A 25440-nucleotide genomic window follows, 5' to 3' on the forward strand; every position below is an offset into this window, starting at 1 on the left:
TTGCTAACCTTGCTGCCGCCTCCAAAACAATTTTTATTTCTTTCCTTATTGGAGTAGCTCAAGACTGGTGCAGCCTGCCCGGTGCTTGACCTTTTATTTCAAACTTTTATCTGCTCTTTTGCACCCAGAAAATACTGTGGATTAAAACTGGGAAAGCCCTGAGATGAGGAGCTGTGGTGAGATTGGGTTTGGGACAAGCGGAGCAGCTCTTCCAGAGGAGCAATAGGAATGCCCAGATCGATTTACTGATGTTTTTTGCTGTTGATAAAGGGTTTCCAAGTAGCTGCAGGTCTCTCTGGGCCTTGTGCTTGCAGAGGGATGCTCTGGGGCAGCGGCATGGTCCACAAGTGTGGACCCAGCACAAGCCTCTGGTGCTCTTCATCATCCTCACCATCATCACTCCTGGGGAGGAGTGCAGCTGCTGCAGCAAAGCACAGTGAGTGCAGACAGGGACTCGTGTCACTGCATGCGACAGAGGCACAGCCCAAGCGTAGCATATACATGGTGGGGTGTCCATCCCAGGAGCACCCCCGGGGAGCAGAGAGGGAAGAAGGAAAGGCTGGAGGGCATGGAGCCAGGCCACGCGCTCCGTGGTGGAGATTTCAGCTGTGCTTTGCCATGATTCCCCCTCCTGCCGCTTCCTGGGGGACAGGGACATGGAGGGGTGGCGGTGGAGCGTGTCCCTTAAACACAGCGACTAACCAAGGAGGAAAACTGATAGCAAACCGGGAGGATTAGATGAGGGAAGGTGGAGCAGGCTGCACTATTCAGGCTTTGTCGGGGGAGAACAATGGGGCCTTTATTAAGGAAGGGAGGTGGCGGGTTGGCAAGCTGGCCAGGACAATTTGGTACACAGAGTGTCCTTTGGTCAGCTGAGGGGAGAGGGCATTGGGATGTGGAATGGGACAGTTTGGTACCCAGTGTTCCCTAGCCAGCTGTGGGGGCAGGGAATCAGGACGTGGGATGGGTCAGGGAACCGAGATGTGGGAGGGGACAGGTTGGTACCCAGTGCACCCCTTGGGCAGCTCAGGGAAAAGGGAATTGGGTTGTGGGACACGGGGTGGGACAGTCTGGTACTAAAAGTGTCCCCTGGACAACTGGGGGGATATGGGACATAGGACATAGGATGGCACAGCATGTCCCTTAGCCACACCTGGGGGCATGGGAAAACTGGGACATGGGAGATGGATCATGGGATGGGTACCCAGTTTGGTACCTAACGTATCCTCAGGTGGTGGGACTTGCCCCAGGATGTCACTGCAAGCCCCACATATGCTGACCACATCAAGGCAGAGCTGACACGGCTCCTCCCACTGCCCACATATGGGGTCTACGGCCACCCTTCCCAAATCCTTCAGCAATGGGAATCATGGTGGGTGGTTCATGAGACCACATTGCACTTGTCCTGGGGACTCAGGGGCCCTTGCAGCTGAGAGCGAGGAGCATCCCATGCTGGGGACATCCCTGACCAAGTGCTTCCACCCAGTCCAGACCTTGGCATAAGGACCTCGGGGACAGAGAAAACTATCATCCCACGGGCCCTCCCTCGGCAGCGCAACAAGGCTCTCCCCGAAGAGCCGCCTGGGTCTTTTCATCTCGTCTCTTTTGTTTCAGGCTTATTATGTAAATAGCTGATGAGGCCGGTAATGAGAAAGTAGTTTCCCAGAATACAAAAGGCTGTAATTATCTCATTAGCAGGCGGAAAGGAAAAGGAAATGTTTCTAAGCCGCTTGCTTTTATTTCCCACAGCAGCCCAAGAAAGTGCAGCCCCTGAAAAGGGGACCTCCCTGCCCCGAATCCTGTCACCCCCACCCCAATGGTGCTCCATTTGCAGGAGAAAAAAGCAAAGCACGGTCCTCACATCTCAGACAGAGCCATGTACTGGGGGGGCTGATGGCTTTTAACTGGGCCCAGTTATCCTGAGGATGCTGCGGGTGCCTGTGCGGACTCCCAGTGCTCTCGGATGCTGGGACAGGAGGTGTCGTTGGAAAGTGGGGGGACACAGAGGGACAGGATGGTCCCTATCTTCCCAAACTGGATGTTCCTCGGCAGGACTCACAAGCTGGACTTGTAGCACAGAGCTTCAGGATGGATTTCTGCAGTTGCATGCCTGCGACATAATGTGATAGGAAATAGCCTTAGGACACATGGAGGTTGCTCCCAGGAGAAGGCATCTAGGATGGCTTTGGTGTTGCTTTGCTTTCTGAATTCATGCCTTCCTTGCTTCTAGCTAAACACCCAATCCTCGGGGCGCAAAGCCACAAAGGTCCCTGCAAAACACCCTGGGCTGCAGTCAGGAGCTGGTCCTTGCTGAGGTCTCCAAAACACCCTTCTGGTGGGTTTTGCTCCTGCCCACACTCTATTCCCCTACAGGCCCTTTGGTCCTGGCCTAAGTCCTCAGTGAACTGGCTGGAAGCTGCCAACGCAGCAGCAAACTGCTTGCTGGTTTGGATTGACTTTCTGCCAGACTTGTGAGCTGGATCAGGCCATGGAGAGAACCGACAAGCAGCAGATCCGGATGGGATCCCTCCTACAGGAGGGACTTGATGGAAACCTGGTTATGGGCCACAATTCCTGCTGTTTCCCAGGGGATTTGCCTGGTTCCAAGGGAAAAACTGCAGTGCTTTCTCAAACCACAGGGTCTTGGGGAGAGAAAACAACTTTCCACTCATTTTTGCGTGCAAAACCAGCGCCAGAGCTTAAGTATCATGTAGCTCCTAATCAACACCGTCCTAAAAGCCCTGAGCAGAGATGCAGGGCAGCCGAGCAGCATCGCTGTATCCCGACGGAGAATGGCCCTAGCAAATCAGCCCTTCTCGACATTAACATTTGCATTAACAAAAGCAAATATTGGGATATTCCGAGCAGGACTGCTGCATTCACTACACACCATTGCCCTGCTCATCGCAGCCGGGAGCTTCTTTCAAAACCTCCTTAAAACGTTAACGATGGGAATTCTCCGGCCTGGGTGGGTTTTATGGCACAGGTTTGCAGTGACTTGGTCCAAAAGCCCTACACCCCTCATGGTGCCAAAGGGGCTGAGGCTCAAAGCGCAGCTCAGCTGTGCCCTAGGAGATGCTGGGCAATGTCCTGCTGGAGTCTGGAGCCTGCCCTTGCACTGAGGGATCAGGTGTTGTTGGAGAGCTTGTCCCTCTCTTTGTAGCCCAGCAGTAATTGTAAAGCCTTTGCACAGATGGATGCAAGATGTGCAAACACACAGCAACCCCATGGCCAAAGAGGTGCCTGAAGGTGGCTACAAGAATTTGGCACTCCTTGACCCTCCAATCTACCTTCCCAAGTTTGCTTTTTGGCCCTGAACTGGGGGAAGAGCTCCCCATCGCAAAGCTCCTATTTCCTTCAGTAGGGGTAAATGGGAAAAGGGAGGTCTGTGTCCTAGGGAAGCAGTGGGAGTTGTTCGTCTGACATCGTCTGGATTTTGGTTGTGGAAAAAGCTTGTGGCTGAAAAGCCTGACATTTGAATGTTTTTGCAGACAGGTTCAAGTGCCTTCGTGCCGTATTTCAGCGGTGGAGGAAAACCTGGCAGCCACCAAGCCAGGATGTTGGGGGTGGGGGGGAAAAGAGTTGGAGGAGGTGCAGAAAAGAGCCACAAGAATTACTTGAGGGCTGGAAAAAATGCCTGTGAGAGATGGGAAAAGCTCATTCTGTTCCCCTGTTCAAACCGAGGCAACTTGAGAAGGGTGTAGAAGAAAAGGAGGTGGTGACGCACTGGAGCTGGGTGGGAGGGGAGCAGTGGTGTCCCTGCCTCTTGAATTGAACCTTTTGGAGGTGCTCTTGGCCAGTTTTGGGTCATAAGAAGATAACTCGTGACGGCCCATGACACAGAGGAGGCACAGCAGTAGCTGAATGGTCTTTTTGGAGGATGTGATGTGCACAGAGAGGCTGAGGGCTGTTTGCTCAGCCTAGGGAAGAAGAGGGATGTGACTGCAAGTTGTGTCTGCAACCACCTGTTAGGAAGAGAAAAACCTTCTTGGAGGTGCAAGGTGGTACTTGCAGGAAGTAAGGCAAGCAGCACATTTTGCAGGGCAAGATGGGAGCAATGAGAAGAGAGGCAGGTCCATCTGATCCCCTCCAGCACTGCAGTGGTTCTCCCCTGTGCCCACATCCACCCTCCCCAGCCCGGGCAGGGAGCAGGAGGTGGGCTCCCGTCTCACCATCACTGCTAGAACTGCCTCATGGGAACACAGGATGTCCACACCAACCCAAGCAACAACCTTTGAGGTGCCAGTAGCATTGCTGAGATCCAGACTCAAACACCTCCCATGGATATATCGTCCCAGTCTGACTGAAGGCCTTGGATTTCAGTGGTGTTTTTTCTCCAGGGCTTGTTAATGCTTCACCAGACACAGGTGGTTTTGCTTCCTACAGGGTCTGCTCTCTTCTTGCCATTAATCCATTACTGGTCTTCCCTTCCCTCTCCATATATCTTTCTGGAAGAAGCTGAAAGGACCACAGGAAATATTTTTTACACCCTTATTAACTCCAGTTCTAACTTGCTCCACCACACCAGGATGTGATGACTTCTTTCCTCCAGACATACCAGCTCCCTGGCACCGTTGCCAACAAACTGGAGAGCCACCTGAGCTCTAAACACAGTGCAGGTGTAGGTCCTACCCCCCTCAAAAAAAAAAAAAAAAAAATGCATGTTTTCATTGTGTCGGTAATTGCTTGCTCATTAAAACAGACGCAAACAAACCCAACTATTGAAGGTCACGGGCACACCTGTTACCGTAATTGGTGGGGGGTGGAATTTTTGACCTTCAGATGCCTTTGCTGCCCGTCCTGCCAGGACCACATGCCTGGGATGGTGCGTGTGCCAAGGCACTGCCTTGCTTTCGGGCTGTTTGCTGGAGCTCGCTCTGCTCGAGACCAGTGATTGATTTCCTTCTCGCATGGCACGGTGCCTAGGTATGTCTCCCAAAGGCCTTTGTTACTAGAGTGTTAACAATTAACCTACTCAGGCAGAAACAGAGCCAGGCCTTCATAATCTAGGCTTAGTTAACCATTCATCTGCTTATCTGAAAGCAATTTGTCTTCTGTCTAACTGGAAGGCATTTGCTAACTCATTTGGGTAAAGCAAGTGTGAAGGCACAGGAGTTGTTTTACAGATTATTATAATTACAATAGCATCTAGGGGTCCCCCAGAGCTGCAGGCATGGTAGGAAACCTTGGTAAGAGGTGGCCGTGAAGAGTTTACCCACCACCACAGCTCGGGAAAAGGAAATCTTAACGCCAGGTTTTCTGCACAAGGCATAAAAATATTGCTGACTCCAAGGCAGGGCTGCTGGAGGAAAGGCCAAAGGGCCACCATGGTTGGATGGGATGGGGAGGTCATGCAACACAAAGATGGTGGGGACCTGCACTGTTGTGTGAAGTCCTGGTATCCCTGGCCAGAGAGGCGGCTGGCTGTACTGATAAGACACCAGACTCTTCCTAGGTACGGTGCTGGCGTGGAGATGCCTATCAGGAAGGGTGCTTTGAATCAATCCAGGCAGACAAAGAAACCCTTTTCAGCTTTTATTGACACAGTAATACTGGGAAATGGGAAATTAGCTCAGCATTTTTTTCTGGGAGGGTTCCCATTTCCCCCTTTGTGTCTGCCAAAAGTCCCTTCACTTGGGTTCCTGCTGTAACAACGTGGCTCTGGGCAATTGGAGCTCGGCAAAGGCTGAGTGTTGACACTCGGAGGTGGTGGCTGCTGTGGTGGACAGACAGATGGATGTCACTTGGGAGTGATTTGGGTAGAGCTGGTCCTTCTTGGGAGGTGGGATGGACCTGGTGTCTTCTTGAGAGCCTGAGATGCAGAAGAAGAGTGAGGTGGTTCTGGTGCTTCCTCACCACTGCAGATGGGACGTAACATCTGGAAAGGGCAGTGGCTGGCAGGTCGCCTAAAACTCCTGCTTTGGTTTTCTGCCTCTCTGTAGCCTCTCTACACCACCAGAGGGTAGAGGAAGCCACTTTCACCCCTCTGCCGTGGCTCGTGGGTCTTCTCCAAGCCCAGCTGTGCTCAGAGGTGACTTCTCTTTCCTTCTAAGGGACAGAGTTGGGAGTGAAACGCTGGTGAAGGCAAGCCAGTTCAGCTTTCCTCAGCCCTACTGTGTTCATGGACTGCCAGGCTCAGCATCCTTGTTCCTCTCATTGGCAATCACCCGTAAACCCAATTTTAGTTCATGTTCCCGTGGCAGGGAGGTGGTTATGAGATTTAAGGAGGAGAAATGCCCCAGGGAAGTTTTTAACCTTGCATTCCTCCAAACCTGGAAGGAGGGAAAAAGACCCTCCAGCTCTACACTGTAGCCTGGCAGGATTATTCTTTACCTCACTGTACTCAAAACTTTATTTCACAGTTCATCTGAGGAATGACTCAGGTAAAACCTGACTGGGAACTGGAGCTGGCCAAAAGACACAGAAGCGAGAGCCGTTGTTCTCGAAAAAATGGCCCTTTTTGGCAAACAAAGCTGTACTGTCAGGGATCTGTTGGCACTTCTGGAATCTCCTTAATAACATATGTGTAATGCTTGTCCGTATGCTCTGTTTATCAGATCCCGGGTTTACAGTAAACATAAGCTAATAACCATTTTTTCCAGAATATTTTCTTGGCTGATTCCCAGCTAGGAGGAAAAGAAATAAACATGGAAAAAGGTCCGTTTTCACAGTCTGGCTCTGTGATGCTGCTTTGATCACACATCCTGAGAAGGCAGCTGAAGCCCCCCTTGCTTTTGGGTTGCTGGTATCGAGCAGAAACACCAGCCCAACATCCCAGTGGGCTCGGGACATGGCCCTAAGCAGAAGCCTTCTTGATGTGCAAAACACTGCCCGGGAGGCAGGAGGTCCCCAAGGGCAGAGGAAGGCTGCAATACTCTGCTGGTGAAGACCAATGACAGAGATGCCACAGCACTGAGCAGCTCCCAGGGGTGTCCTGGAGGTCACTGCCACGTCTCTGCCCAGGCTGTGGCTCTCACTGGCCTAAGTATACATGCCTTCCTCCCTGCTTGTTGTTGTGTTGGCCTTTTTTTTTTTTTTTTTTTTTGAAGGAACAAACTTTCCAGTGACCTTATCTTGCCCTCACAAAGTCAATGTAAATGTGCAAATGTCACTGTGGAATTTACCCAGCGAGGAAAAGGTAACCTGGATTTCTCCTCAGCTGGCTGAACAGGGCCAGGGAGGACTGCATGGAGGCGATACAGCCATTGCCTTTCCCTTGTCTGGAGTTGAGACCTTCCAGCACATCCCTCCTGTGGTGGCTGGTGGCCCATAAAAAAAGATAGAGCATATAAAGTCACTGAAAGGCGGGTAATTCCTAAATTAGCAGAACAAAACGTCTTCCCTTGACTAATAAAATCCAAAAGCACCATGGGTTGAGTGTAGCTTCAGACGGGCAGTCTCCATCCCTCCTCATCGCTCCACAGCTCAACCAAGTCTCCAGGTGGCCAGCACACACCTAGATTAATCCCTGGGCATTGTGCGCTCATGAACTTGTTTATTGTGTTGCTCTTTGGAAAGTGTCTTGAGGGTGCAATGGGGTCATGAGCCTTTAAGTCCTGATCAATGTGTTGGAGAGAGACATGTGCAAATGCTGCATGCCAGATGCGTGACCAGACCTGGACACTTCTCGGCTGGTGGATGTTTTATTACTTATGACTGATAAACATTTGTGTGTTTTGATTGTAGTGGGTCCCCATGCCACATCATGCGATGCTTGTGTGATATTTGTTCACCGCTCAGCCTTTAGACCTCAACCAGTGTGTGACATGGAGACATCTCTGTTGGGGGACAGAGGTGCAAGCTGCAGGAAGGTTATTAGCAGTGACTATAAAATGACCACCTAATACTCATCACTTCGTATTGCTGGTGGCTCAGTGGGGCAAGTCCCCTGGGGACCTTCCTTGGGTGGGGTGATGTGCAAGGGGATGGAGAAGGTTACACCACCAGACATGTTCTCCTCTGCCTTGCAGCTGTTTTGTTCCCTGTCCATGATGGGACACATCTGGTGTGTCTCAGGACACAAAGGCTCCTTCACGCCTCAACAAGAGTTCAACTGGGATGGTGGCTTTCACCAGAGCACCTCCTTAAACCACTTTTTCCTCTGTGACCACCACCATACCCTGCTCTGCCCCAGAGGAGCTCTGCCAGCTCACTGTAGGTATCAGCTCTGTGTCCTCTCCCTTTGGCAGAGCAGTTTGCCAGGTCTGTCTGCCAGCCTGACACTCAGGCCACATTTTAGACAGGGCATCATTCTATGAGAAGATCCGGACACTGAAAAAAAAGAGGCGGCTACAGACAGCGTGCCTGGCAGAAGCCTCTAGAAATGCAATTTAATAAAAGCGAAGTCGAACAGCACAGACCCTGCTTTAACCTTTTTAATTTTTCTTTTCCATTCCATTATTAGTGCAAATAGCAAGACCCCGTGAGACGCCACATGGGAGCCGAGCTCTAGACCTAAGCTAGCTCTCCAGGGAAATAAACCCATCTCTCTCCTGCTTTATTCGGGAAGGGCTGATTTAACATCCCTACTCCAAGAATAGGAGAAATCCCACTGAAATGGGGGTTTTCTCCATCTGCCCTACCTGCTGGCCCTGCCTGAGACCCCTGATCACTGAACCTCTCTTCAAAGGGCATCACTTTTGTTATCCCTCTTTTATCCAGGGGGAAACCTGCATCTCCCACTCCCTCTAAATTCTGCTTTAGTCCCCACGCTGCCAGGATGGTTTATCCTGGGAAACCTGGAACTGAGGGCTCCTGGGACCAAAATAAAAGCAGCCTTCCTGGCCCATGGGGAACAAGCCTATGAAATCAGTAGGGTTGGGTGGACGCTGGTCAGCGAAGTGTCTACAGCTGTACACATGACATTGACTGTGCTGCTCCAGACTTGGTTCAGCTGTGTCCAGTCTGAAGGTATCAGAGACATCTGCACAGGCTGGCCGATATGAGGCAGGACTCCAGGAAGACCCAAGATTTTTTGGAATGGCACTGGGAGGACATATACACCTCCCCTCAGAGGCCTGGACACTCATGCACCAGTGACTGAAATGAGCTGTGTCTTTCCCCAAATACAGAAACCCCAGGATTCACTGCAATCACCCAAACTTTGCAACGCATCTTCTCCCTTCCCTCAGGTAGTGAGTTCCTTAGCTGGTATGGGTTCAAATTCACCATTATTCAGAGGCAACCAAAAAAAGTTTGTTGCGGGGCTTTTTATTTCCTTAAATAAGATTTTACACCTTTGGGGGGCTGATTGCATTACAGGAGATCAAGTTAACACCTAAGCAGATGGAATGGGAATTGTGGGGAATGCAGTCACTCTCTGCGAGATCTCCATCTTCTGCTCCAGCTCCGTTCAACACGGAGCAGCTTCCCCAACACGCATATTTTATGGGCACACTCATCAGGGAAAACCCATAGGTTTCTGTAAGTAAAGAAATTCTGTTGAGAGAAATAAATCCATGGTTGGTTTGCGGTTTTTTTTTCCTTAGTCACAGTCCACACTGGGGCATGACTGCAGAGGCTTTGTCACACTCAGGGTGGTAGTGGAGCAGTGCAGACCAGACCAGATTACTGCTGGGTCCAAGAGTGCAGAAACAACTTGATTTTCAGCTAGGACCTTCAGAAGGGACTTTCAAAAGGCCTTTTATGAAGTTATAAATTATCCCCATGTGAAATCTCTTAGTACCAGCAGCTCTGGACCTTGACTGCCTCAGCTGATAATAAATTCAGCACCAATGCAACCACCAGTATTTGCAGAATTTCCCCAAAACACGAATGTGAACAGGCCTGCGCGCCTATGAAGCCAGAGCTGAAATTGCAGGACTGGGGTTTGTGACGGTGATGGAGCTCAGGAAGAGCATCCAGACATGTGAGGGCTAGTCCCAATGACCTTGACCTGGTCAAAGACAACTTTTAAAACCATTATCTGCATGTTATCCACTTCCCATGGCCTAGTTTTGGCCAATCCAAGGCACAGCCTAGGTAAGAATAAAATGGAGTAGGGGTTTAAAAGGTTTAAAGAGGTTTTTTATACCTTTTATAAAGGTTCTTAAACCTTTTATAAAGGTTTAAAAGAAAATTTAGGATGACACATGGACAAAAGCATCTTTTTAAAAGCCCAAGTTCATGAGACAACACTCCCAAGGAAGAGATGGAAATTGTGTTGCTTAAACCCTGTTGAATCATCGCTACGGGATATACTGGGGAGAGCAAAAGTCTGAGCCTACAGATGGACCAGGGCTGGAAACCTCCCAACCCCATGGCCACACAAACTTGTTCAAACCTGAGAAAAGTGATAGAAATAATTCAAGCTTGGGAACTGCAAATGGTTGTGTCCAACCGACGCTGTAGAGCTGTGCCCATTAAAACCCATGCAACCCCCCTCCCCTGAAAGCACCCAGCCGTTGGGCTGAGAGGCTTAAAAGCCGTTATTTTGCATAGCAGTGAGTGGGATTTGGGGGACCAGTGCACACTGCTCCTCCAAGGCGGGCCAAGGGTCACGGAGAGGAGGACAGCCCCATTGTCTGCTCCATAACCTATATTGAGACATGACAGCTTCTGTCCTTGCATCACCCAGCCAAGAGATTTGCTCATCTCTGCACGATGCCAATCTGCAAAGGGTATGGTAGATAAAAGGCATCTCCTTAACAGTCCTTTCCTCTTCCTTCTTCTCCCAGTGCCACTGACCTGTGCCTCCACCTCACCTCTGCACTGCCATGGCCACACTAGAGACGCTGCCCATTCTTAGTGACTCGACCTACCCCATCCCCGAGAACTTCCGCAGTTTTGCTCGCCGGCCACCCCAACCCATCTCCCAGAACACCATGGGGAGTGTAGGCAGCGGAGTCGCCAATGACCAAGAATTCGCCATGAAGAGTGTAGGGACCCGGACGCAGAGCAGTGGACGGCAGATGGAGGGGTCTCGCAATGGGTACTCCACGCGGGAGATCTCTAATCGCTACTCTGGCGAGGAGAAGACATACAAGTCAGAGAAAGTCTCCAATTCTCTCTACATCAACGGCGACCTGCGCAAGAACGAGAAAGTGAAGATGGACATCTGTGGGAATGTGACCACCAACAATGAGAAGAACATGCCGCCTCCTCCACAATACCGAGAGCCCAGTAACCCACCAAAGATATTGCCAATCTCCGGCAAACTAGACCAGGTGAGAATCCCCACCTCCTGAAACAGTGTGATGGCCATGGCACATCTCTGAAAACACAGATCAGGAAGCCTTGGGCAATGGTGCAATCCACACAGATAGTCTTAATTCTTACTTTGTAGATGGCATCATTTTTATGTACAGATAATATAATTCTTATCACTTTCAGGGGGTTGAACAAAGGGGTCAGTTCTTAAGGACCCAAGAGCATGATCTTCCACAGCGAAGTTTCCAGCTCATTTAAGCCTGTATTCAAGTCACTGTCTATTCCAAACCAGACAAGATGCTGTGCCTACCTCCCTGATTGATGGGGAAGGAGCTGGAGCCGTTTCTCATTTCAGTAGGTCCAGCATCTGAGTCCCACTCCTATGTTTTGTGTCATTTATAGGCAATCTCCAACAGGCCACTTCCACCAAAAGGTGTTGCTTGAAAGATGCTATGAGCATCTGTTCAAAATCCCAGTGCTTCTTGTGTGGGACAAGTTGACAAGGCTTGAGAACTATCCCTGTAGGCATTATCACCCATCCAAGCCCAGTCCTCACGGCTCGTATCAGCTTCAGGGAGCAAACACCTCCCAGGCCCACAGGAGCAGAGCCCCAGAGCCAGTGGTGTTTTATATCGCCTGCTGCTCCGCTCCAGCGACTTCCATAATTTGTGTCGTGGTGACACTGCCTTGTGCAGTATTATTTCTGCAGCGTTTGGTAGCCTTGTCTCCTGGGTTGTTAATCCACCGGCCCCTGTTGTCCATCTCAGTCCCGCATGCCAGCTGCCAGGTTTTTGGTCTCCAACCTTGCGTGCTTACCAGGGCTTGTTCTCTTTCACTTGGAAGGCATTTTCAAAATATCTTTGCTAATACAAGGTGGCTTCCTCTGGGTTAATTATCACCTGAAGCCCAACTTGCATAAGGGGAGACTCAATCCCATTTTTAGGATAATTTTGTTTCTGTAGGTGCATTCATGGACAAGGAATGTGCAAGGTTTTAAAATCCTTTCTAAATCCTTTACAGCTGCGGCCCATTCTCCTCCCAGCACTGCTTAGAGCCACAGGAAACACAAACATTCAAATGCAGAGCAGCTTCACCATGTTCCTTGGCTGGTGTTGCTGCTGGGGTCACAGCTCCTACTTATTCCTGTCTGAGCTTGACCAGGACATGATGTCCACACAGGGAAGTGATCACTGACGGCAGGGGGCAAATGTGATGCTCCTGGGGCAGAATGGCTGCAAATCCAAGGGTACAATTCTGTTTTCAGCAAAAGGGAAATGCACCCTCAATGCTAGAAGTCCTTCAAAATATAATCTGCCAAAATCAAAGAATTGTTTTGATCAAGTCTAGTAGGCAGGTGGCAGCCCTCCTTCTTGCAAAGAACACTAACAGGAACCAAGGAGTATTCTAGGGAAAAATCAAGCAGATTTGGGGTGAGACAAGTTTTATTTTTTTTCAGTTGGGGTGAAGAAAGACAAAGTATTGCCCTATGAGTGATCACAGGTCCCTCGTGTTAAATCTCAAGTGGCCCAGAGTGTAATAAAGCTGAGAAATACGGAGCTAGCCCAAGTCATCTTAGCTCCATCAGCCCCAGCCTGTGCTGATGTGTCTCTTTTGTGTGTTGTTACCAAGCTTCCTGCTATGTTTGATGCGTGGTCCTTTTTCCTTTTGCAGAGCAATGAGCCCTTAGTTAGACCCTCAGCCTTTAAACCAGTAGTTCCTAAAAACTTCCATTCCATGCAGAACCTCTGCCCGCCGCAGAGCAACGGGGTGACAGAGAACAGAAAGAGCTTGAACCATGCCAACAGCAATAGCCCGTCCGCACCCAAAAGTGGACTCGACAAGAGCAGCCTTAACAGGACTACAAATCAAGTGGGGGGTCTTTCGGATTCAGGCCGTAACTCATTAACGAGCCTGCCCACGTACGGGACAGGCTACAGCCAGCACGTGGGTCCAATGAGTGCCTCCACGAGCCACATCAACCGCATTGGTACAACCTACGTGGACAAGAACATCGTGGGATACAATGGGATATCTACCTCAGACAGCGGGCGGTCTTCAAGCAAGAGCACCTCTTCGTTCAACAGACTGAACCATCTCAACGAAACGATGCCTTTCCACTCGCCTTCAACAGACGACATCATCCAAGACCTGGAAGACCGCCTGTGGGAGAAGGAGCAGGAGGTCCTCCAGATGCGAAGGAACTTGGACAAAAGCGAGGCAGCCATCTTCCAAGTATTCGAGGAGAAGCAGAAGATCTGGGAGAGGGAAATGGAGGACTTGAGGCAAAACTATGCCAACAAATTGCAACAGGTGTCCAAAAAGGCACAGCGGGCTCAGCAGGCCTTGCAGCTCCAAATCTTCAAACTCCAGCAAGAGAAAAAAAAACTCCAAGATGATATGGGACAACTCCTCCAGCAACGAGAGGAGCTGGAGAAGAAATTTGTGGCTTTCAAGAAGGAACAGGCTGAGTTTCTCCCAAAGATTGAAGAGACCAAGTGGGAGGTAAGAGCCTTGTTGTAACAGACCTTGAGTGAGGTTTTCATTGTGGGCTCTGATAGCCCAAAATACATTTCATTTGATGTAAGTGGACCCCACAGACAATATCTACGGGTTAGTGGCCTCCAGGTAACAGATGACACTTCAGTCACATCTTCATTTGTCTGAGTCCCAAGCCTGTAGTTTTGAATTAAACTTAAAACATTAAATTTGCAAATTTTTGTGCATACCTCCTATGCTAGTTAATAATTTGGCTTCCCAGTCAGGTCACTCCAACGTGTGACATTTGAATCCAGTTTCAGTGAATACAGGTCTTTCTGTACAGGTATTTGTGCCTACCAAAAATGGGTTTAAGTCTATTTTAATTAAATTCTTCTAACATTTGCGTTTGGGCAAACCTTGAAACTGCTTTTCAAATATTTTATTTTCTTTTTTATTTAAGATATAAAGCATGTGAGCTAAGAATTATACCGATAGCCAAGTCTACCTCATGCTTTCCATTGTAACACACTGTTTTCAGTTGCTAATAAGTTTATCTCTCTTAAAAGGCTGAAAGGCAAATTCATCTTTCTAGTTCTCCTTTTGAGTCTTACATATTTTTTTCCTACTGTTTCTATTTTTAGAACATTTTATCAAAGTCTGTTTGTATAGCCAGTACTAACATATTTTTTTTCAGCTTGATCATGTGAAGAATTTTAATCCTTCCATGGACCGGCTAGAAACTTTAAATGTATTAAGAGCGCAGAGGCAACACGTAGCTCTAGAATCAAGACGGCCCTATTCTGCTAATCCTGGTGAAAAGTCAATGAAGCTGGGATTAATTAAGATCTGAAATGTGCTATTTGCAGATGTTCAGCAGAGCTTACTACAGGCTTGCTGTAAAATCTCTGCATGTTGCATCCCAGAACAAGCAGGCTGCATTGCCCCACATGATGCCTCCTTTGGCCAGCTGCTCTGCCCAGGTCTTTTGTTTCTTCTAACAAGTTAGGTCTGGAAAGTTCCCTGATTTTGCAGCAGTAAAATTGCAGATGGGCTTTTGATTATTTGCTTACTGCTATAGTTCTGTTTGCAACAGCTAAACACAGTGATATCAATGTAAACACAGGGATTCACCTTGTGGATCAAGATACCTAAAATTTGTAGACACCTACACTTGTTGACTTTTTGACTTGCTCTCCAGGCTCCATGGACTGTATTTCCCAGATCTCCACAGCACCCAAATAGAGGCCTAAATTTAAATATTTTAATCTGTAAGTTGATTCCTATCCAAGCTGTTCTTCATCATGTATTTCTCTGCCTTTTGGGAAGAGCTAGCCCACGGAGAGCACTTTCAGTAAATTGTGCAGTTCTTTAGCTAGGCAGTAACTACACCCCTCTAACTACAGCTAAACCAGTGTGACACAGTTCTGCATCTGCTGCAGACAAGTGCTGGTGTGGAAGTGGGTACTCACAGAGTTAGGTCTGCACGGGGAACCACCACAGTTGTCAGCTCTGGGGAAAGCTGCTACCTGTAGGAAGTGACTGGGTACATCTCCTAGCTCTTCAGCCATTTGTAGTGAGCTCTGGACTCTCCTGATATCTGAGCTTCAAGATCTGGTTCAACATTATGCACCGGGAAAGTCCTCTATAGCAGAGAAAGGTGGAGGTTGTAATGAAGGCAGTGGAGAGAAGAGTTTGTGTGAGGAGCATGGATCCAACTGGAGCAGAGCAGCAAGGGACAGTGCAGGCAAAGCAGGAGGGAGGAAAGGACAAGCATTTCGTGTGTGACAAGAGACAGGAGCTTCAGGAGGATAGGACACCCTGGTCTACAGGTGGCTACCAAATTTATTTTTAATTATGCCTATCCTCTCTGATCACTGATGGTTCCTTGGTGACTCTCCCCAGCCCAGACTCCTGCCAGCATAGGTAGGGTCTGTGTGCCTCTGCAATCATCCGCAGTAGACAGGTCAGATCTGCCAGTGCAGAGCCCTGAAAACTATGCAGTTCATGGGAAAATGAGGGTTTGGTCATTGTTATGGTTCACTTCCAGTACCCCCAACTATTCATGCAACTATCACCTTTGGTGGACTATGCAGGTGCAGAGGAGTGTCATACTGAATTGTGACATCTATGTAATGCAAATACACATTCCATCAAGGGTATTTCCATGGGGCTTGTGTACCCTACCACACGAGTGAGACCTGAGTCACTCAGGATGAAACCTGAAGCTCTGGTGCCCAAGGACAGTCACATTTCAGCAAGGGTGGGTTGCAGCTCTCTCCTTGATTTTTGGCAGAGAGGCTGCCACTCTTCATGCCCTGCCCCAAAAGAATTAAATAGCTATCAGTCCCTGGACTGTCCCCAGTGAGGTGAACCCTAAAATTTAGTCAACTGGGTTCTTCAGGAGTCTTTGGGAAGGAAAGCGTCATAAGACAAGTAAGTAATATCTACTGTCTCTGCATCCTGTCCTACCCCCCCAGTGCTTGGGGAGAGCCTGGGTAGTATCTGGGTCTGAGATATTTCTGTCTCAGGCTTGTTCAAGGTCCAGATCCCTTTGAGGTCAGTGGGAAAACTCCTCCTGAGAGCAGAGGGTTTGGCGTCAAGCACCACAGGCTTGTGGTTAGGTAAGTAAGATGAACACAGGGAGGGAAGCAGTGTCTGCTCACCACTGGGGAGGACCACAGCACTGAGCTTAGCTGTTTGGTCAGCTCCAGCTGGGAACAGCACCAGGTCCCTTGGAGCCTAGAAAAAACACCAAATCTCGCCCACAAATGTGGGCACAACCTCTAGGTCTTTGGCATGGTCTGGGTCCTGGTGAAGGCTGGAGCTCAGTCCTTGAGCAATGTTGCTGTCTGTCCCCTCCATTACCTGAGCCTGCTGCCAACAGGAGTCCATGGAGACATTAATGGGCTGTGCAGGCAACAAGCAGCAGTGGTGGCTCCTCACTGCGTTCCTCCTGCCTCACGGATGCTCTCCTTGCAGGTGTGTCAGAAGGCAGGGGAGATCTCCCTGCTCAAGCAGCAGCTGAAGGACTCCCAGGCAGATGTCTCCCAGAAGCTGAATGAGATTGTGGGACTGCGGACACAGCTCAAGGAAGGTAAGAACTTCCTACGGGAGAAGGAGGAGCAGATCCTCACCCTGAAGGACTCCTACAGCTCCAAGAGTGTCAACTTGGAGATCTGCGAGAGCGAGCTACAGCGGAAGATGAGCGAGGTCCAGGTGCTGAGGGAAAAACTGAACCACTGTGAGCAGGAGGTCTCCGGCCTGAAGCGGACACTTGCCAGCATGGGACCTCCAGGGCCTTTTGGTGGGGACCTTGGTGAGAAGCTACGGGACCCGTTGGCCTGCGAGAGTGATGAAGCCAAGATGCAGCGGCAGAGCGAGGACAGTGTCAACACACTGCGGAAGGAGGTAGAGCGGCTCCAGACCGAGCTGAAGCTGGAACGGCAGCAGCGGGAGCAGCAGGTGATGGACTTTGAGGAGGAGCGGCGCACGTGGCAAGAAGAGAAGGAGAAAGTTATCAAGTACCAGAAGCAGCTGCAACTGAACTATGTGGAGATGTACCAGAAGAACCAGCTTCTGGAGCACAAGGTGAATGAGATGAACACGAAGGCCACCAGCCCCCCACACACTGAGGAGAAAAAACCGTGGACTCCCTCCAGACTCGAGCGAATAGAGTCCACCGAGATCTGAGGTGGGACCAAGAGAATACAACATAAGTTTTTTATTGCTGTGCATGTACTACCTACTCAAGCCAGTGATCTTCCGAAGGATAATACGCTACCGTAGGAGCGGTGTGAATCTGCTCACACCAAGCTTCACCACCCTTACTCTATACTTCTGTGCTCTGTAGGTAAAATAACTGTGGATGTGCGTTGTTTTTCTATCAATAATGCGACATCTCTTTTGGGTTTTTTCCTAGTCAAGCTGGTGAGGGTCAATTGGCTCTTATGTAATCTGCCGTGACTGTTACTTTGCTAGAGGCCGCCATCTCCTCTCCTACAATTCACCCCTTGTTGGTTGGTTGTTTTGGAGGGCTGTATTTGGTTTCTTTGGTTTTCCAAGCATTTACGTGCAGCAAACCAGTTCAAAGTGGCAGGTGGGGTTTTTTTCAGAGCATTTTTAGCCACATTGGCTAATGGAGCAAAGCTCTCGGGATCATGAGCAAACTCACTGTTCTGTATCAAGTATCCTGTCTAGACGGTGGTCTTAGTGAAGTCAGTGGGATGTTGGCCACTGATTTCAGTGAAACCAGACATATCTCTACCAGATGACTCCCTCTTGCCAGCCCACGTCTACCATGGTTGCAAGAGGTTAGGACATCCTTGAGGAGCAGGATGAGCTTGTCCTGGTAACATAAGCCAACAAGGAATGATTGCCCAGCAGGAGCCTCTTTGTAGGCTCAGCAGAGCTTGACATATGCTGCGTTTTCATTTTCTTGTGGTTTCCTTCTGTACTTCCACTTCTCTCCTGGGTTGTGGCCGATCCTGGGAGCCGAAATACCTATCCACCTCAAACTTCATCCCCCTATTCTTACCATATACTCAAGCTGGCTACAGCAAGAAAATAACTTGGAAATCCAAGCTAATTTCCCTTTCCAAGAGCCCTCTTACTTCCCAAAGTCAGTGTAATCAAGGTTTGGGGAAGCCTCCAAACCTGTGGGATGTTTATGCAAACTGAAGCACTAGCAATTTGCCCCAACAATGGGCAATTGTGCTACCCCATTCCCAAATGAATGATGCTTCGGTGCACTCTCTTGGTCCTGGGTCTACATAAAAAATGGCATCCGAGCCTCACTCAGGAGTTGCAGTGAGCACATATCAGCATTACCACTAGATTACAACGAGGAGAGCATTAGCCTTCAGTACAGCTATTTCAAACAGCAGCCACAGCCATCCCACATGGCATCACATATTCCAGGGACAGAGATAACACAGGCCTAGCTTAAGAAAATATTCAGCAGCTAACTCTGAGCATGAAAGCAGCCACAAGAAGGGAAAAGGCTTAAGATCACGCAAGTGCTTATGCCCTGGCAGAATAATAACCGCATCCTATATGCACAGTCACTGAGAATGGTGCAGGCATCGAAAACCAGCATTCAGCTTTAAAAGGTGGGGAAAGTGGATCTGGCTCTCCCTTTCATGGACACTTTTTCACCATGATCCATAGCAAAGAGTAAAAAATGTTGCAAAGTGGAGTTTGCACTGACTGGGCAGTGGCCAAAAGATCAACGCAAGTGGGAATTTTGGCTCTTTGTCCTAGCGAGCAGCAAGAAGAACAATGCTAGAATAACCACTGGGATGTCTGGGAATGTCTGTGAGGTGACTCCAGGGAGAGTCTGGCCAGATTGCATTTCATCTGCATACCAGTGAAGAACCTCAGGGTGCTAAGGGGCTAAAGACCTTCCAAACAAAAGCCCTGAAGCTACTCACTTTCCACGTTGCTTCCTCAAAAGCACCCCCTCTCCCTCACCAGGTCTGACCTTCAAGTTGGGATCAAACATTGTTGTGGCACTGACAGTGAGGTTGGTTTCCCACTAACTATCACAGAAACCAGCATTTCAGTCAGTGGCTCAAGAACATGCAGAGTGACTGAGTTTCAAGGATCTGCTGTTGAGGAGGTGTACACCGCAATCCCCCGCTGCGTTAGTGCTCAAGAGGAATGGACACTGGCATCACCCTGCGGGACACCTTCTCACCAGAGCTCCTTGCTAGTCCACAGGCAGGGGAAGCAGGGGCTTGTCTGGCCTCTTCACACACCTGCATCCAGTTAGCAGCAATCAGCCAAGCCCTCCAGTGTGCCAGGTTTGCTCCACGTCATCTTTTTCCTAGATCTTTTTTGCAGTGGTGCCAGGAATGAGTTTGTCTTGATGGACCCAGTGAAACCTGCAGGCATACAGGTTTGTTTGACTGCTGGGGGGTGCTGGACTACCTGGGGGCTCAATGGCCTCACAGTGCATCCATCAGGGGCTGCAGAGCTCCTTGGGATGAAGCAGGAGCGTCAAGGAGAGATGTTTCACCTTGGAGGAGGAAAGGTACACTCCACCTTCTTCTTCACTGCACCACTTTGATCTAGAGTTTTGATCCAGATCTGAGCAACCTTGATTGTGGCCATTCCCTGGATGACAGAGAGCCTTGCAGACACCCATTAAGATGCTCTGCTGCTGATGACAGTTTTCTGTTTCTTGGGATTTGCCCAGCATACCCCAAGCACTTAGCTGTCCTGCAGAAAGCACTCCCCTATGCTACGGCGACATAAAATACAGATGGTTTTGGCAAGTGCCCCAGACAAACTGCCATGAAAGATTCCTGCTCTTCAGGAATCTTCCCCACAACTGCATGCCCTGCTTCCCATCATGTCCTCTCCCATGTGCTAGCACTGTGTGGCCAGATGCTGGCAACCAGTCTCTCTTGGAGGTGACTACCCTTTGCTCAGCAGAGATGGAGCAAAATGATGGTAGGACACCTGGGTTCCTGTTGTTTGTGCTCAGATCTGGCTCGGATGGGAGCTCACCTTGCTCTTCCCAGACCTTAACACTTTTACCCACTGACTGGATGAAGTCTCCCTTCACAAACTTGATGTGTATTGAGGATCTGGGGTCTATCTCTTGAAGCGAGATAGCCAAGGGGTGCCAGACTGGCATTTTGATGACATATCCTGGAAATGGCCAAGGAAGCTGACATCTTGTCTCTTGGAGTCTCAGGCAGGGCCGATAAAATGTTTCTGTCCCATGAAACTCACCCCAGAGTTTGGCCTTGACCATAACTCAGCTGTCTCCTCCACCTTTGCTCAGCCAGCTCTCGAGCTGATGGGATTCAGTGTGATGTACTGGCTCATGTGTAATTCTCCAAGTACTGCCCTCAAAATCTTGCACATGGTTAGTCTCTCCACTGAAACAAGAAGTCATCTCTAATTTGCCTTTGGTCAACAGCAAAAGCTGTGGTGACAAGGGTCTCAGGTCAGTTGCCCACACATGGGGTCCAGGGACATTAGAAATGCTATGAGATACCTGATACATGGGGCTGGCCAACGTGATCCATGACCTATGGGAGAGCCAGGCCAGCGGTGGGAAGATCTGGAGCATCTCTAGTGGCACTTCACCCATGTGCAGGCAACTGAGTCATGTTCCAGGCATGTCCATATGGTTATTATATGAGCAAACTGAGGACACTGAACAGCTCCAGCAAATTCCATCATTGAGGATTTGGTCTAAGCAGGCTATCCTGGTGCCAGAGAAGGTCTAAGCAGCCCCTCTTACCACTTGCTGCAAGTGGGGTTGCTTTGCTCCACCATCATTTTGAGGTTGGTAGCTGTTGCTGTAAGATGCTGACCCAGCTGGGCTAGTTCCCTTCATGCTGTCAGCACTCCTGTCTCACCCTGGGTGTGAACACTGCAACCATCGCACGTTGTTGTGCTTCACACAGTCCCACTTAGCTTCTGCCACTGTCTTGTGACAGCCGGCTGCACTGTTCTTGCTGTCGCTGGCGTCACGCTGGAGGGAGATCACCTCCGGGTTTCCGCACTCAAAATAGGAATCTAACTGTTGCTCTTATGCTGCTACGTTATACGGAGACAAGTGTACTTGGATGTAAATAACAGCCCAGCTCTGTATATACAATGATTAAATGAAGAGACAAGAAAGCTCTGTGGCTTCTATATTGGTAAGCGGGATTGATAGTAGCAGCAGATGCTGCGTTCGGGCGCTGAGCGCTACATGGAGAATGCTCAGCACGCCCTGAGCTTTCACTGGCTGCAGTGGAAATGGTGGGTGTTTGGCACCTCCCAGGAAGGCAATCCACTTGGGACTGGCTCTGACAGAGCAGCCTGGTGTCCCTCCGTCCTGCTTCAATGTTTGCTGTCATCCTGAGCCAGGATTTGCAATTGTCCTCTGGTTAAGGCTGCACTGTAGTTCCCTCTGCCCCTCCTTGTGTCCCCCCAAAACCCCTCGCAGACAGTGGCTCCCAGCAGTGTCCCCCTTCGGTCCTGCTGCCCATGAGCTCTGCCCACGGAAAGGACCAACGCACCCCACTCCTGCCCCTCACAGTGGCACTTTATAGCTTGCTCAAGACAGTAAGCTCAAAAGCAACATGACCAAAGATCTCTGGAGGGATGCACGCTTGGAGCTGCCTCCTGGCTTTCCTGGGTAGTGATGAGGCCAGTGTGGACAGGGAAGGGGGAACAAGAGCTGGCAGGGGACAGTCAGGGCTTGGATTTCCCTACGTCCCACCTGGGAACACGTGCAAGGCCATGAGGAGCCTCTCCTGTGCTAGACAGGACAGCGTAGAAAAGAGTTCTTGGTAGAGTTGATTGTCTCCAGTTGGTTAGACCAGTATCCTCCATGGCTGTGCCAACTAGCTCCATGCATTGCTCAGGGAGAGTGTGGACCAGGGGCTGTTCCCAGGAGGTATAATGGACAGATGCAACTCCCCTTTTTTCTTGGGAAGAAGAGAGGATGCATGCCAAGCCACTACACTTGTCTTCAGGGCCACAGGTCTCCTCTACTTTAGCAGCAGATGTTGCTACAGGGTCCAGTGAAGGGCTTGTTCTGGCTCAGTGTGAACTGGCCAGGAAAAATGTGTATCCTGAGAGCTGGTGGTCCTGCTGGCTGCCTCTTTGGCGTCCTCTCCCCAGCTCACCACAGGACATCCTCAGCACCCTCCTTACCACAGAACCATCTTCCGAGGTGAAGGCACCTTGGTCTTTGCATCTCGTGCTTGGGGTGCTGAAGGCATCTCTGCCTACCTTAGCTCCATGAAGGCTCCTGAACCTGGTGCCAGCCTTGGCAAGTGAAGCATGGGACAGTGGGACATCTGTGCTCCCCTGCCCACAGTGGTCCTGTGGATGGTGCTCAGGTGGGTCTGGGCCTTGAGCACGTACCACCCCTTCACCATGCCTCTGTACCTGAAATGTGCTAAGCCTTCTCTGCTCCATTCCTATCAAGACCATGAAATCCTGATGATGTGCAGTGACAGTCCTCACTTCTGCCCTGGATGGGAGTGGGTCCAAGTTGCCGTTATTCTAACCCAACCTTTCAGCCTAAGCCTTGAAAGCCACTTTCTAGAGTTACTTTTCATCAAGACCCCCTGCTAAAGATCTGTTCATCATGTTGCCTGTGCCCTGCTTCTCCTCCGTCCCAGCTCTCCAGACTACCCTGCCTTCTTTTAGATCATCACCACCCACACCGTCCTAGGAGTAGTCAGTGCCTCTACCAGTACTCTGACAGATATGTCTGACCAAGCTGGAGCTGAAGCCCAAAGCCCCCACTGAGAGTGACATGTCCTGACCCTGCCCTCAGAGGAGCTTTCTAGACTACTGATTTTCTTCTCTCTGTCATTCCCATGTCAGATAGATCAGCCATGCTTTATCTCCATGAGCAATCTTGCTTTTTGCTGAAGGACAACCCCATGGCTTGCAGTCACTTGAGATGACTGCATGGGGTTTCACACCATCCCACCACCACAGTCAGCCAGCTCTGGGGCTTCCCTGGTCCTTCCACCCTCTGGAAAGACTAGGATGTGAGGGGTGTATGAGTATCCCTGGTGTGTAGGGGCACTCAGCACCCATGCCACCTGGTTCCCTGTGTACCAAGGGGTTGTGATCACATCCAGCTGTTTGCAGATGTTGGCTTCCCAATAGGATTTTCCATGCTGGCAGTGCAACTGTCAGAAACACCAGAAATGAGCCTCTGCATTTCCAGGAGAAGCCTGCTTCCTGGTTCTCCCAATGAAGGGGATTGTGTCAGGTCTGGAGCCTGGGACAACCACAGGGTTGTGTTTTCATGGCTCTTTTACAGATCTGTTTTCTCAGGCAGAAAGTTTTTGCTTTCTGTCTCAAAGCAATAGGTTTTTCTAGAGAGATTTAAAAGGGACTATTCCCAACTCTGATACCTGCAGGCAAGCCAATGTTCCCTTGAATACCTTCATAGCTCCAGCCCTGGGCTCTCCTCCTTCAGAAAGGGATGAGACGTCCAGTCTGGCTCCAAATAACCAACAGTTTGAGCTTGGCGATACCCATTCGCCCAGAGAGCCTGAAGCTGCCCATATCCAGCAGGCCACCAGTCTGGGTCCCAGGAGGTGCGGTCCATCCCCCTCTGTGCCCATCCCATGACTGTTACTGGGTCCCTGCAGCAGGTCTTCTCCATTAGCTCACCCACATGGGAGCCGCTGGGTCCCCTGGGGCATCTGAGCTCACTGAGTCACATTCAGTGACAGCTAGACACCAGTGGGAGACCATGGCGCTGGCTCTGCCGTTCCTGAAAGCCAGGCTGTCCTAGGAGCCCTCTCAGAGCAGAAGGTCGCCTTTCCCCCATGGGTTGCATGTGGGTTCCCTTCCAGTGGCCGAAGGGAGCAAAACGTGCACAGGCAGAGCTCCATCACCGGTGCAAAAGTGTTCCACCACCGGTGCAAAAAAAATGCTGCACAACCGGCCAATGTGTCTATGCAGTCCCTTTCCATGCAGCGGTGTCCCCGCAGAGCCCAGCCCAGGGCTGGAGCTCCTCCAAGGTGTCTTCGTTTGCACTCACTCGGACCTGGTAAACGCTGTGAGCCGAGAGGAATCCCTCTTGGTCTTTGCCTTGCACCGGGCAGTACGCTTGTGAGGGTTTCCTCATCCGAAATCGATGCACGTTGCTTAGTTGCCTGTCTTCTGCGTCTGTTCTCCAGCAGATCAATAGGTGTCCCCCCCAAAACCCAGCTCCCCTATGGGAGAACGTCAGGTTGGGCCAGCCGGCGCCCCCGAGCAAGCCTGCTGTCTGATTTCACCAGCAATAAAAGCCCCGCGGAGGAGCGGCCAGAGCTCTCCGCCACCGCTCCACCGCCAGGTGAGCTGCAGGCTGTGTCTGTGTGTAGGACCTCTGCATTAGACCCTTCGTCCAACGTTTTGGACCTACCCGACTGTAAATTCAGTCCCAGACTTGTGCTTTCTTTCCTCTTGTTCGTTTCTTGATGCCTCGGTCTCTCTCTGCTCTTACTGTGAATTCAAACCAGAAGTGTTCTGAACTCGATTGCGTTACTGTTTCGTTTCTGCGTTGACTGTTGCTGGTTCCCTGAACTGCGTTTAATGAGACTTTGCAAAAAATAAAATAAAAAAACTTAAAAAAATTATATATATATATATACACACATATATATATATATACTTAAAAAATAAAATATTTAAAAAAGAACTCCGTAAGGTTGGGTGTCTCTCCTGTCCACCGGTCACTTCCAAACACCGTTGTCTTGACTCTGCCTCTGGTCAGTGTATTTAAACACAAGAGGTTGAAAAAGAAAGAGATAAAACGCAGCATTCTGGGATTTTTGTACAGCAAAGGTGTATCCATTTCAGAAATTCTCGTTAAAACTATCCCACACTTCCCAAACTACTGCTAGTCTGTTGTATGTTTCCATTGGGTTATCAAGATGTGAAGAGCTACTGCCTTTGCGATTTTCTACAGTGAATATATATATATATCTGTACAGAGGTATGTATATATATAAATATATATGAAGATCTATATGTATACGTATCTCTCTCTCCTATCTCTACCTGACTGTGAAGGATTTTTATTGGGCGAAATAAAATGGAGAAAGGCCCCATTTTAAAAACCCGACTGTGTGGCTTGTCTGGTTGTGTTGTGGGAGGTAGAAGTGGCAAGACCCACGTGGGATTTTGGGAGGGGCCCACAGCCGGGCTGGGGAACCGCAGGGAAATGTCTCCGTGAGAACCACAAGGGGAAGAGGTGGAGGTTGCTGGGAGCACAGCGAGACATTATGCATGTCCTTGTCCGGATGGGACGTTCCCCAGTCCTGCTTTCCCGGGGCACAAGGGCTGCTCAGG

General features: G+C 49.9%; 1 protein-coding gene across 4 annotated transcripts in view; it reads left to right on the forward strand.

Moving 5' to 3' along the window:
• LZTS3 (leucine zipper tumor suppressor family member 3) overlaps positions 1–25190 on the forward strand; it is a 55821-nt gene extending 30631 nt beyond the window's left edge. For 3 of the 4 annotated variants that reach the window (XM_063335182.1, XM_063335184.1, XM_063335183.1), the window contains exons 2-4: positions 10677–11165; positions 12820–13650; positions 16606–25190. In XM_063335182.1, coding sequence (XP_063191252.1) covers positions 10716–11165; positions 12820–13650; positions 16606–17316 — 1992 coding nt within the window. In that variant the 5' untranslated portion in view covers positions 10677–10715 and the 3' untranslated portion in view covers positions 17317–25190. The remainder of the gene's footprint in view (positions 1–10676; positions 11166–12819; positions 13651–16605) is intronic. The other variant, XM_063335185.1, reaches the window with a different exon arrangement.
• The last annotated feature ends 250 nt before the right edge of the window (positions 25191–25440 follow it).

The sequence above is a fragment of the Chroicocephalus ridibundus genome, chromosome 5, assembly GCF_963924245.1.
Source record: "Chroicocephalus ridibundus chromosome 5, bChrRid1.1, whole genome shotgun sequence".
In the NCBI taxonomy this organism is placed as follows: Eukaryota; Metazoa; Chordata; class Aves; order Charadriiformes; family Laridae; genus Chroicocephalus; species Chroicocephalus ridibundus.